This window comes from Melospiza georgiana, chromosome 4, assembly GCF_028018845.1.
Source record: "Melospiza georgiana isolate bMelGeo1 chromosome 4, bMelGeo1.pri, whole genome shotgun sequence".
NCBI lineage: Eukaryota > Metazoa > Chordata > Aves > Passeriformes > Passerellidae > Melospiza > Melospiza georgiana.
Window position 1 is genome coordinate 1,393,401 of NC_080433.1, and position 12,338 is coordinate 1,405,738.

At 41.3% G+C, this 12,338-nt stretch overlaps 1 protein-coding gene across 1 annotated transcript in view; it reads right to left on the bottom strand.

Moving 5' to 3' along the window:
• The window catches only part of COPG2 (COPI coat complex subunit gamma 2), a 28,090-nt gene extending 16,510 nt beyond the window's left edge, over window positions 1-11,580 (bottom strand). Inside the window, exons 1-9 of the mRNA XM_058022137.1 lie at window positions 11,496-11,580; window positions 8,990-9,042; window positions 7,134-7,214; window positions 6,778-6,849; window positions 5,705-5,784; window positions 4,584-4,659; window positions 3,841-3,933; window positions 3,246-3,332; window positions 1,694-1,851 (exon numbers count right to left, since the gene is read on the bottom strand). Coding sequence (XP_057878120.1) covers window positions 1,694-1,851; window positions 3,246-3,332; window positions 3,841-3,933; window positions 4,584-4,659; window positions 5,705-5,784; window positions 6,778-6,849; window positions 7,134-7,214; window positions 8,990-9,042; window positions 11,496-11,532 — 737 coding nt within the window. The 5' untranslated portion in view covers window positions 11,533-11,580. The remainder of the gene's footprint in view (window positions 1-1,693; window positions 1,852-3,245; window positions 3,333-3,840; window positions 3,934-4,583; window positions 4,660-5,704; window positions 5,785-6,777; window positions 6,850-7,133; window positions 7,215-8,989; window positions 9,043-11,495) is intronic.
• Between the last annotated feature and the right edge of the window lie 758 nt (window positions 11,581-12,338).

Genomic DNA, 12,338 nt, shown 5'->3' on the forward strand with positions numbered 1-12,338 from the left:
TTCAAGACTTTCAAGGCCACAAACACAAAAATTTCAGGATCTCTTACATTGGAAAAGCTCTTTGAATCCAAGACATTTGTGGCTACAAACACAACAACTCCAGGATTTTAGGTTGGGAAATTCCCTTTAAGATCAAGTCCAAGGTATTCATGGTTACAAACACAACAATCCCAGGATTTTAGGTTGGAAAAATCCATTTGAGTCCAAGACTTTCATGCCTATAAACACAATCCCAGGATCTCTTAGGTTGGAAAAATCCATTTGAGTCCAAAACTTTAATGGTTATAAAAGAAGAATCCCAGGATTTTAGGCTGGGAAAATCCCTTTCAGCCAAACCTTTATGGCTACACACACAACAATCCCAAGATCTTTTATGTTGGAAAAACTCTTAGAATCCAAGACTTTCATGGCCACAAACAGAACAATGCCAGGATCTTTTAGGTTGGAAAAACCCATTTAAGATCAAGTCAAAAAACTTTCATGGCTGCCAAAAAGAATCCCAGGATTTTAGGCTGGAAAAACTCCTTAAAATCAAGTCCAAGGCTTTCAAGGCCACAAACACAACAATCCCAGGATCTTTCAGTCTTGGATTCAAAGAGTTATTCCAGCCTTTCATGGCTACAAATACAACAATCCCAAGATCTTTTATGCTGGAAAAACCCTTTGAATCAAAGACTTTCATGCCTATAAACACAACAATTAAAGGATCTTTTAGGATGGAAAAACCCATTTAAGATCAAGTAAAAAAACTTTCATGGCTACATAAAAGGATCCCAGGATTTCAGGCTGGAAAAATCCCTTAAGATCAAGCCTAAGGCTTTCAAGGCTACAAACACAACAATCCCAGGATCTTTTATTCTTGGATTCAAAGGCTTTTTCCAACCTTTCATGGCTACAAACACAACAATCCCAGGGGTACAGGATGGGAAAATCCCTTTAAGATTGAATCCAAGACATTTGTGGCTACAAACACACCAATCCCAGGATCTTTCAGTCTTGGATTCAAAGGGTTATTCCAGCCTTCCATGGCTACAAACACAACAATCCCAAGATCTTTTATGCTGGAAAAACCCTTTGAATCCAAGACTTTCATGCCTATAAATGCAACAATTAAAGGATCTTTTAGGATGGAAAAACCCATTTAAGATCAAGTCCAAAACTTTCGTGGATACAAAAGAAGAATCCTAGGATTTTAGGATTGAAAAATCCCTTTAAGATCAAGTCCAAGTCTTTATGGCTACAAATGCAACAATCCCAGGATCTTTTAGGCTGGAAAAACCCTTTAAGACCAAGTCCAAGTCTTTATGGCTACAAATGCAACAATCCCAGGATCTTTTAGGCTGGAAAAACCCATTTAAGATTGAATCCAAGCCTTTATGGCTACAAATACAGCAATCCCAGGATTTTAGGCTGGAAAACCCCTTTAAGATCAAGCCCAAGGCTTTCATGGCTACAAACACAACAATCCCAGGATCTTTTAGTCTTGGATTCAAAGGGTTATTCCAGCCTTTCATGGCTACAAACACAACAATTCCAGGCTCTTTTAGGCTGGCAAACCCCTTTAAAGACAAGTCCCTGCATTATCCCAGCACCACATGTCAGCCTCTGTGGAGATTTCCACAAACACTAAAAACCCACAGCAGTTTCCAGCCCTTCATGAATTTCTGTGATTCCCACCCTGCCTCTCACTTACCCCTCCTCAGACTCCCTGAGGAGTTTGCTGGCAATCCTGATCAGCATGCAGTAGGCAAACTGGGATTTCAGGCCAGATTTGGTGAATTTGTTGAGCATCTTGGACACAGCCAGGCGGTCGTTTTTCCTAAGGTGATAGAGCAGCCCCAAAGCATGATACTATGGGATGGGAAACAGAGGGCAGGACTGAGTACAGCTGCAAAATCCACATCAAAACATCCAAAAAGTGAGGTAATTATTGTCCTTCCCTGGCACAAATACCTTCTAACCTCAACTGAGCTGAGATTCCTGACAAGTTGCAAAGATCTGCAACGTTTCCTTGCCCTTTCTGTCCACTCTCAACTATTCCTGAAGATCCAAAGAGCCACAAAGTTAATTTATTTCCTTTTTTTTTCCCCATTAAATGTCATAACTTCAAAGGTTTCACATTTGCACAGTAATTCTTGCATTTCTATGAACTCCACATTCAGGACATCCCAAAGCCTTGAAAAGACAGCTGACCTCACAAAAATCCTTGAGGCCTTTTTGATGGAGGCACAAAGGGACATCTCCAGTTCCTTGCCAAGTTATTTTGGTTTTTTTTTTTTCCTCCCATACAACTGATTTACTGCAAGGCTTAATGAAGCTGCTAAGTAGGCAAGAACAAAGCTGATTTTACAGAATCTTTGTGATCATGAGTCTGAATAATCCCATATTCTGAACATCATCAGAATAATCCCATATTCTGAACATCATCAGAATAATCCCAAATTCTGAACATTATAATCCCATATTCTGAACATCATCAGAATAATCCCATATTCTGAACATCATCAGAATAATTCCATATTCTGAACATCATCAGAATAATCCCATATTCTGAACATCATCAGAATAATCCCAAATTCTGAACATTATAATCCCATATTCTGAACATCATCAGAATAATCCCATATTCTGAACATCATCAGAATAATCCCAAATTCTGAACATCATCAGAATAATCCCAAATTCTGAACATCATCAGAATAATCCCAAATTCTGAACATTCAGAATAATCCCAAATTCTGAACATCATCAGAATAATCCCAAATTCTGAACATCATCAGAATAATCCCATATTCTGAACATCATCAGAATAATTCCATTTCCACTGATGTCTGGAACATCTGTACAAAAATTTTGCTCTTGTGGAGATTTTGCTGATATTTTGGCTCATCTTTTGCATCTGGCAAATTTTCTGAAGGCCAAGAGATGCTCATTTGAAGGCAGTGAGATAATTTCCCACTTTTTGAGCACTCAGATTCAAATCCCTTCTGTAAAAACCACTGTGGGACAGGCATTCCAGAAATTTAGGGGTAAAAAAATCCAGAGCCAGCTCTTAATTAACAATCTTGTCCTGGCATCATGGGAAAATTAATTAATTTTTTAAAACTGTCAAGTTGTTTCCCAAAAATCCCAATTCCTGCTTTCAAAAGACTTAAAGAAGATTTTTTTTCTGAAGTTTTCTTCAGAACTCCAGAATGCCACTAAGCCCCCCCAGCGTTTTTAGGGACAGCCACCCTCAAACACACCTGGACCATGATGTTGTCACTGGAAGCTGCTTCCTGAGCTTCATTGATCCACCTTTTGACCACATCATAGCTGATCTTCATCATGTGCTGCAGAGAATTGGCATTGGAGACAAGTTCACAGCAGTTTCACAGCCACTCTTTATCCTACACCCCTGTAAACTGTGGATTTCCCTCCATCCCAGTCCCAAATTACCATGCTCCACTTCTATTAATAAAAATATTCACTCATGAGGTCTTCCCCAGCCTTTTCTCCTCAAAAAGGGAGAGGAAATCAGAGTGGATTCCTTCATCTTGCCCTGCTGGTGTGTATTAATAGAAATAATGCTGAACTGCAGTTTCAGCAGGGGATTTCATGGCCCCTCCCCAGATGAATTCATGTTTTACACAGGCTGCAGAAACCTGAGCATTTGGCACTAGAAATTATTATGATTGATGTACTCAAATGTAAGAAAAGAATTGGAGGAGAGAAAGGAAAGTGGGTTTTTCTTATTTTCCAGTGAGAAGAAGAAACATCTCAGATAAAAAAAAAATCAAAACAAGAACAGCAGACTCAGCTTCCCAGCCTGCCAAAACACCAGATTGACAAAACCCTTACCAAGGAAGACACGAGTGCAGAGCTGGACACACCAGGGACCTTGTCCACAATGGCCTGCTTCATGTACCTCTCAATGGCCTGCAGCATTGTGCCCTGCAAAACAGGGAACCAGGGAAAAGGGAAGTGTGGCTGCTGTGCAGGAAGGGGATAAAAGCAGCAGAAAGCAAAAATTCACATTCAAAGGACCCTCAGCAAAAATCTGGAGTTAATTCTGCAAGGGAGACGTGGGTTTGAGCTGCTTGGTCCTGATGGGTCAGGGACAAAGTCACAGCAGAGCAATCCCAGATAAAAACCAGAGCACCCAAACCCTTCCAGCTGCACATTCCAGTGCTCCAGCATCACAGAGCTCCTGGAAATTGCACAGAGATCTGAGAGCAGCAATTTCAGATAGAAACTGAAACTTCCAAATCTTCCAGCTGCACATTCCCAGTGCTCCAGCACCACATTTCTTCTGGAAATTGCACTGAGATTTGAGTGCAGTAATCCCAGATAAAAACTGGAGCTCCAAACATTCCAGCTGCACATTCCCAGTGCTGCAGTGTCCCAGAGGTGCTGGAAATGGCACAGGGCACTGAGCAGCCCCCATAAAGCAGCAGTCCCAGCACTGCTGTAAATTCACCCTACAAGAGGGCAGTTCTGGGATCGAGGGGGCAGTTTTGGGATCGAGGGGGCAGTTCTGGGATCGAGGGGGCAGTTCTGGGATCCCAAAGCCCCCATCAGCTCCCCCCAGTGCCTGTACTCACATCAGTGATCCTGCACAGAGCTCGGATGGCCGGGCCTCGATAGACATCCTCCTTGCCTGTCATGTCTTTGGTGAGACTGAAAGCACCAAACACCCCGTTAGCACCTCCTGATCACCCCAATCCCACAGGATTGTGTGACATCTACCCCACCGGGCTCCTCTGCCCCGTTAGCACCCCCTGATCACCCCAATCTCACAGGGACTGTGACATCCACCCCACCCGGCTGCTCTGCCCTGTTAGCACCCCCTGATCACCCCAATCCCACAGGGACTGTGTGACATCCACCCCACCCAGCTGCTCTGCTCTGTGAGCACCTCCTGATCACCCCAATCCCACAGGGACTGTGTGACACCCACCCCAGGCTGCTCTGCCCTGTTAGCACCCCCTGATCACCCCAATCCCACAGGATTGTGTGACATCCACCCCAGGCTGCTCTGCCCTGTTAGCACCTCCTGATCACCCCAACCCCACAGGGACTGTGTGACATCCACCCCACCCGGCTGCTCTGCCTCTGCTGAGGAGCAGCCTCCTCATAATCAGCTTCATTTGACATTTATCAACATCAAAATAAACCCATTGAATTGCTGTGCCATGGCCTGCTTTGCTAAGCTCATTCTGTTTCTTGGTGCTGCTGCTTGTTCCACATGGAATTTTCATTTAGTAATACTGAGAAAAGTTCACTTTGGCTTATTTTCTATATTTCTAAAGCTGTTCAGCAATCCAACAACAGATGCAACTTTTGCTCTTGCAACAGCTGCAATGTCTATTTTTGCAGTTAAAAAATTAAGAGTTCACTCTTAAAAAATTAGGAGTTCAGAATGAACTGGGCTTTGCTCTGCTTTTCTCTAATTGCTCTGACTGCAAAGTCCCAGCCTAAACTCTGACAAAAAAAGGAATTAAAAACCCCCAACACCCCAAACCACAGGAAAACAAAGTAACAGCCACTTGATAAACTGAATTCTGCCAGAGAGAGGGAACAAAATAACAACCAGAGGTGTATCACAGAACTGCTGTATCCCTATAAAACCTGAACTGTAGCAGCTCAACCACAGCCAGGGAGCTGCAGCCCCTTTTCCAGAGGGGTAAAAATCATTTTTCCCAGCTTCTGGAGGGGGTCCCACCTGCTGGTGACAATGATGACATCCTCAGAGATATTGGCCATCTCTTTGATTGTCAGGTAACACATTCTTCTGAGGGTTTGCTGTGGAAATGGGAAGAAAAAGATTAAACTCAATGGTAATTAGAGGTTTTAAAAGAAAAATGAAGAAAAAAAAATAAGTATTTCACTTTGAAAGAAAAAGAAGCTTTTAAACAAACACATTGTTTTCAACTCCAAGTTAAAAGTGCAGAACTACACTTGACCCCTGGATAAGAGCCAAACTCCCTGACATCAAACTAATCAGAAGAGGAAGACATCAATGTTTGGTAAAATGATAAGAACTGATAAAAAATTCATTATAATTATCAAAGAAGTGATGCAGCATGTCTGTACTCAGAAGCCTCACAATCATCAGTTAAAAGCTTTGAAAATAATTTTGTTATTGTAAAAAAGAGGAAACACATGTGGAGTGTTGACATCAAGTCTTTGAAAACAATTAACTTTATATTTTAAAAAATATCCACATTTACTTTTTAAATGTGGATATGAGAAACACTTCAAACACACTGCACTCCCCAAAATGTTGTGACATCTTTGAACAGCTACACCTTCCTTGGACAAATCCCTAATGAGCAAACCCTTTCTAATTAAAGTTAATGAGCCCCATCCCATGGAATACACTGCAGGAGAGATCACAGGAGGACTTCACACTCTGCTGAGCCCAAAGCTGAATTCCCAAACTCAACTCCCAAACCATTCTATGGTTTTTAGGGTGCTCTCATCCCTTGCCTCAATGAGCCCAAGGCTGATGCATGTTCTGACCTGCAGGCACTTTTGGAATTCCATTTTCCATTAAGCAGATGGAGATTTGCACCAGTGGCACTGCTTTGTAAAGCCAGGCTTTGTCACAGCCCTGGTTTTACAGCAGTAATTCACTCACTCAGAGCCCACACAACAGCCACGTGTTGCTGTCCAGCCCTTTATCCCACAGCAGAGCTCCTCCTGTGCAGTTCTGCCTCCCACACCCCAAACTCCAGGGCTGGCAGCTCCTGCAAGCCCAGGCAGAGCAGGGAGAGGCAAAACCCAGGTTCTTACATCGTTGGACTGGAACAATCTGGTCATGGCAAAAAAAGCTTCCGTGGCTTCCGTGGTCCCAAAGTGTTCACCCTGAAACCAGCAGAGAGGAAAAGCAGGAATTAAAACCCAGCTCCTTTGCTAAAGCCCTCCCACACAGCAGGAATCTCTCCTTGGAGATTTTCTCCTGAAAGAAACCACCCTGTCCTTCCCAGGGAATCCACAATTCTCTGCTCTAAATGCCCTCCACAGAGATGGAAGTTTCCCAAAGAGTTTTCCCTGATGTGGAAAACATCTTTCCCACTAAAAATGTTAAATATTTCCCACTAAAATATTATTCAAATTCATTCTGGATGGAGAGAAACCCTGACAGTTACCTGGTTCAGCAGGTACAGGATCTTGGTGAGGATGTGGAGGCATCTCCGTGGGTTTATGGGGGTCTCATTGAAGAGCCGTGCCTGGGGATGAAACAGATTCTGCTTGAACAGATCCCAACAATGATTATTTCTCTTTAACATCAAATTAAATTCATCTGTTTCCAGCATAGCAGCTTGTAATTTTTATTTGTATTATACGTGTCTTAGAGAACATGTTCCAAATTCAGTGAATCTGTTTCCAGCCAAGTAGTTTGCAGTTTTAATTTGTATTAAATGAGTCTCAAATAATGTGTTCAAAATTCAATGAATCGGTTTTCAACAGAGCAGCTTGTAATTTTTATTTTTATTAAATGTGAGGCTCAGAGAACGGGTTCAAAATTCAATGAATCTGTTTCCAGCCAAGCAGCTTGTAATTTTTATTTGTATATGTGGTTAGAGAATGTGTTCAAAATTAAAAGAATCTGTTTCCAGCTGGGCAACATGTAATTTTTATTTCTATTAAATATGAGTCTCAGAAAATGTGTTCAAAACTCAATGAATCTGTTTCCAGCTGGACAACATATAATTTTTATTTGTATTAAATATGAGGCTCAGAAAACGTGTTCAAAATTCAGCAAATCTGTTTCCAGCCAAGCAGCTTGTAATTTTTACTTATGTTAAATGTATCTCAGAGAATGTGTTCAAAATTCAATGAATCTGTTTCCAACAGAGCAACTTGTAATTTTTATTTGTATTATATGTGTCTTACAGAACGTGCTCAAAATTCAGTGAATCTGTTTCCAGCTGGGCAATATGTAATTTTTATTTGTATTAAATAGAGGCTCAGAAAATGTGTTCAAAATTAAGCAAATCTGTTTCCAGCCAAGTAGTTTGTAGTTTTAATTTGTATTAAATGAGTCTCAAATAATGTGTTCAAAATTCAATGAATCGGTTTTCAACAGAGCAGCTTGTAATTTTTAGTTTTATTTTTATTAAATGTGAGGCTCACAGAACGTGTTCAAAATTCAATGAATCTGTTTCCAGCCAAGCAGCTTGTAATTTTTATTTGTATATGTGTCTTAGAGAATGTGTTCAAAATTAAAAGAATCTGTTTCCAGCTGGACAACATATAATTTTTATTTCTATTAAATATGAGTCTCAGAAAACGTGTTCAAAATTCAGCGAATCTGTTTCCAGCCAAGAAGCTTCTAATTTTTACTTATATTAAATGTATCTCAAAGAATGTGTTCAAAATTCAATGAATCTGTTTCCAACAGAGCAACTTGTAATTTTTATTTGTATTATATGTGTCTTAGAGAACGTGCTCAAAATTCAGTGAATCTGTTTCCAGCTGGGCAACATGTAATTTTTATTTGTGTTAAATAGAGGCTCAGAAAATGTGTTCAAAATTAAGCAAATCTGTTTCCAGCCAAGCAGCTTGTAGTTTTAATTTGTATTAAATATGAGGCTCGGAGAATGTGCTCAAAATTCAATGAATCTGTTTCCAGCCAAGCAGCTTGTAACTTTTATTTGTATTAAATATGAGTTTGTGTAAATATGAGAATAAGTTCTTTTATCTTTCGTTTGTAGCAATCTGAACAAAGCACAAACAACTCAATTTGCCATCTGGAAAATGTGGCAAAAATGCCTGAAAATACAACATTTTTCCTTCAGGAAGAGCCCCCTGAGATGCCACACGCCCATATGGGAGGCAGAAGCCACGTGTCACCTAATTACCCAAAAAAACCCTCATTAACTGCAGATAAAATGATTTACTGATATTTGTGTGGGTTTCAATGAGTTCCATGAATTTGGCCATGCACATTTCCCCACGAGCAATCAGGAATTCCACAGAATTACCCTGGGACTGTCCCTACCTCCTGAAGCACAGCACTCTTCTCCAGATGCTGGAAAGGGTTGGAGCCACTGCCTGGGGAAACAGAAACCTGTCAGCTGTGGAAATGAATTCCTCACACCCCACCGGGGCTGAGCACACAGCAACAGCCCCAAAACTCAACAACACCACCCCAAACCAGTGCCATTCCTCTGGGAATGACTGATGGTGGCCAGCAGCTTTGAACCCACTTCCTTCAGTGGTAAATTCAGAGTTACAGAAGGAATAAAGGTAAAAAACCCCAAAACTTGAGAGGAAGAAAATGGTTTGCTATTTCAAACACCTTTAATACCTTTTATTACCTTTCATATACCAAATATTTTTAATATTTCTTAATACATAGATGGCCTTTACATAAAACTATTTCCTTTCCCCACTTTCTTAATTTCATTATAACTATCACTATAAAGATATAATTTCCTAATCCACTTGTTTTTATTATATTATATATATTATTATATATCATTATATCGATTATATATATATTTATTTTATGTCATATGCTATAATATATTATGATATATATTATATTCTATTCTATATAAATAATATAATATACTATAAAATATACTATAATATAATATAATATAATATAATATAATATAATATACTATAATATAATATACTATAATATAATATACTATAATATACTATAATATAATATACTATAATATAATATAATATACTATAATATAATATACTATAATATACTATACTATAATATAATATACTATACCATAATATACCATAATATAATATAATATAATATAATATAATATAATATAATATAATATAATATAATATAATATAATATAATATAATATAATATAATATAATATAATATAATATAATCTATATTGTGATATTTTATAATACATAACTATTTCAATTATATATAATATATATAAAACAAAAATAAAAATTTTAGAACAGTAACTAATACTTGGTCTTTACCTTCTTCTTCCTAAGTTTAAATAATGTTTTGTAATTAAAAAAAAAGTCCACGTTACAGACGCCAAATAATTAGGTATTAAATTAAAAGTAAAAATAATTGAAATTTAATTTCTCAATTAAATAATTTAGCCTTTATAAACCTTACATTAAAAAAATCACTATTTTATAACTTTTAATTAAATACTGTAAAAGTCACAACTTATAACAGAAATAAAAAATAACAAACATCTAAACCTAAACACAGAATTCTATCTCTAACACTTCAATCCCAATTTTAACAAAAATAGGAAAAAAACCCAAAACCAGCAGCAGGGTGCTGCAAGCTCTGCCCAGCCTGGCCTTGGGCATTGCAGGGCTAGGGCTATCATATAGGGTTTGTTATAGAAATATATAGGATTTATTCTATCCTAGAGGGTTTATTATATAAATACATGTAATCAATTCTCTCTTCCTTTTTTTTTTTAGGGGTGAAACATCTGCACTGAGCAGAGACAGGGATAAAACCCTCCCTAAAAAGGGAGCAAAAAGGGAGAGCAAACAGACCCCAGTTCCTTTAGATTTGTCACCAGAGGGGAGAAATCCTTTGTCAGTCAGTCCCTACAGCTGAAACACAAATTCCCCTGAGCTGCGAGGGATGAGAGAGCACAGAAGCACGGCATGGGCTGCAAGGAGATTTAAGGATCGTTCCCTTCCACCTCCTGTCACCAGCAGGGACATTTCCACCAGCCCAGCCCGCTCCAGCCTGCCCTGGGGCACTTGCAGGGATCCAGCCACGCTGCTCTGGGAATTCTATTTCACCTCAGCACCTCCCTGACCTCCAAACCCCCTCAGCACCCCACTCACCTCAGCATTTCCCTCAGCTCAGCACCTCCCTGACCTCCAAACCCCCCTCAGCATCCCACTCACCTCAGCGCCTCCCTGACCTCCAAACCCCCTCAGCACCCCACTCACCTCAGCGCCTCTCACTATCTCCCTCAGCTCCTTCCTCAGCTCAGCATCTTCCTCAGCATCTCCCTCACCTCAGCATCTCCCTCACCTCCTTCCTCAGCTCAGCACCTCCCTCACCTCAGCACCTCCCTCAGCATTTCCCTCACCTCCAAACCTCACTCAGCATCCCACTCACCTCAGCACCTCTCACCATCTCCCTCAGCTCAGTATCTCTCAGCACAGCATCTCCCTCCCTCACCTCAGCACCTTCCTCACCTCAGCATCTCCCTCACCTCAGCATCTCCCTCACCTCCTTCCTCACCTCAGCACCTCCCTCACCTCAGCATCTCCCTCACCTCAGCATCTCCCCCACCTCAGCACCTTCCTCACCTCAGCATCTCCCTCAGCACCCTCCTCACCTCAGCATCTCCCCACACCTCAGCATCTCCCCACACCTCAGCACCTTCCTCAGCATCTCCCCTCACCTCAGCACCTCCCTCACCTCAGCACCTTCCTCATCTCCACCCCGCGTTCATCCCAACGCCCGCCGTCTCCTCAGCCCCCTCCCGGCCCCAGCACCACTCCCCTCGCCGCTAGCCCCCCCGTACCGGACTCCTCGTCCTTTTTATCGAACTTCTTGATCATGGCGGCCCCGCTCCCGCTCGCTCCGAGCGCCGCCGCCTCAGCAGCCCCGCCGGAAGCCCCGCCCCCGTCCGGCTCTCTGGCATCTGATTGGGCATCGGCGCTGTCAATCAGTCCCGGCGCTTTCCGTCTCGCCAAGCCGCGCCCCCGCCCGCGCGCTGAGGGGCGGGGCCAGAGTGAGGGCGCGTCTTAAAGGAGCCGCGTCGTTATTTTGTGAGGGGAGTGAGGTTCCGCTGGCCGACAGAGAGATAAATAAATAGCTAAATAAATAATCTGCGCTCCTGGCCAAGAAACGGAGACTCCTGTGGAGTTCACAAGGAATTTACGTGGAATTCACATGGAATTGGCATCGAATTCACGTGGAATACTCGTGACAATCCAACCCTCTGGGGCCTTTGGCAATAGCTGGGGTGAGTCACAAGTAACTCCTGTGTAACTCTTATGTAACTCACATTTAACTCCCATGATACACCACACATTGAACCCCTTGGCAAAAAAAATCCCAACAAAACTCCCATGTAACTCATGTGTTAACGAGCTGACAGAGTTAACTCTCAAGGCAAAGAAACCATTGAGCCCACTGGCAAAATAAAGGATTGCCATTAATCTGCCAAGTAACTTCCATGTAACTCTTGTGTAACTCACAGGGAACTCACAAGTTACTCTCATGTTACTATCCAGACTAAACAACCATAGCAGCCCATTGGCAAAAAAAGGATTCTCATTAATGTCCCCATGTAACTCGTGTAACTCACAGGGAACTCACATGTAAATCCCAAGTAATTCCCAATTAATTCCCATGTAACTTG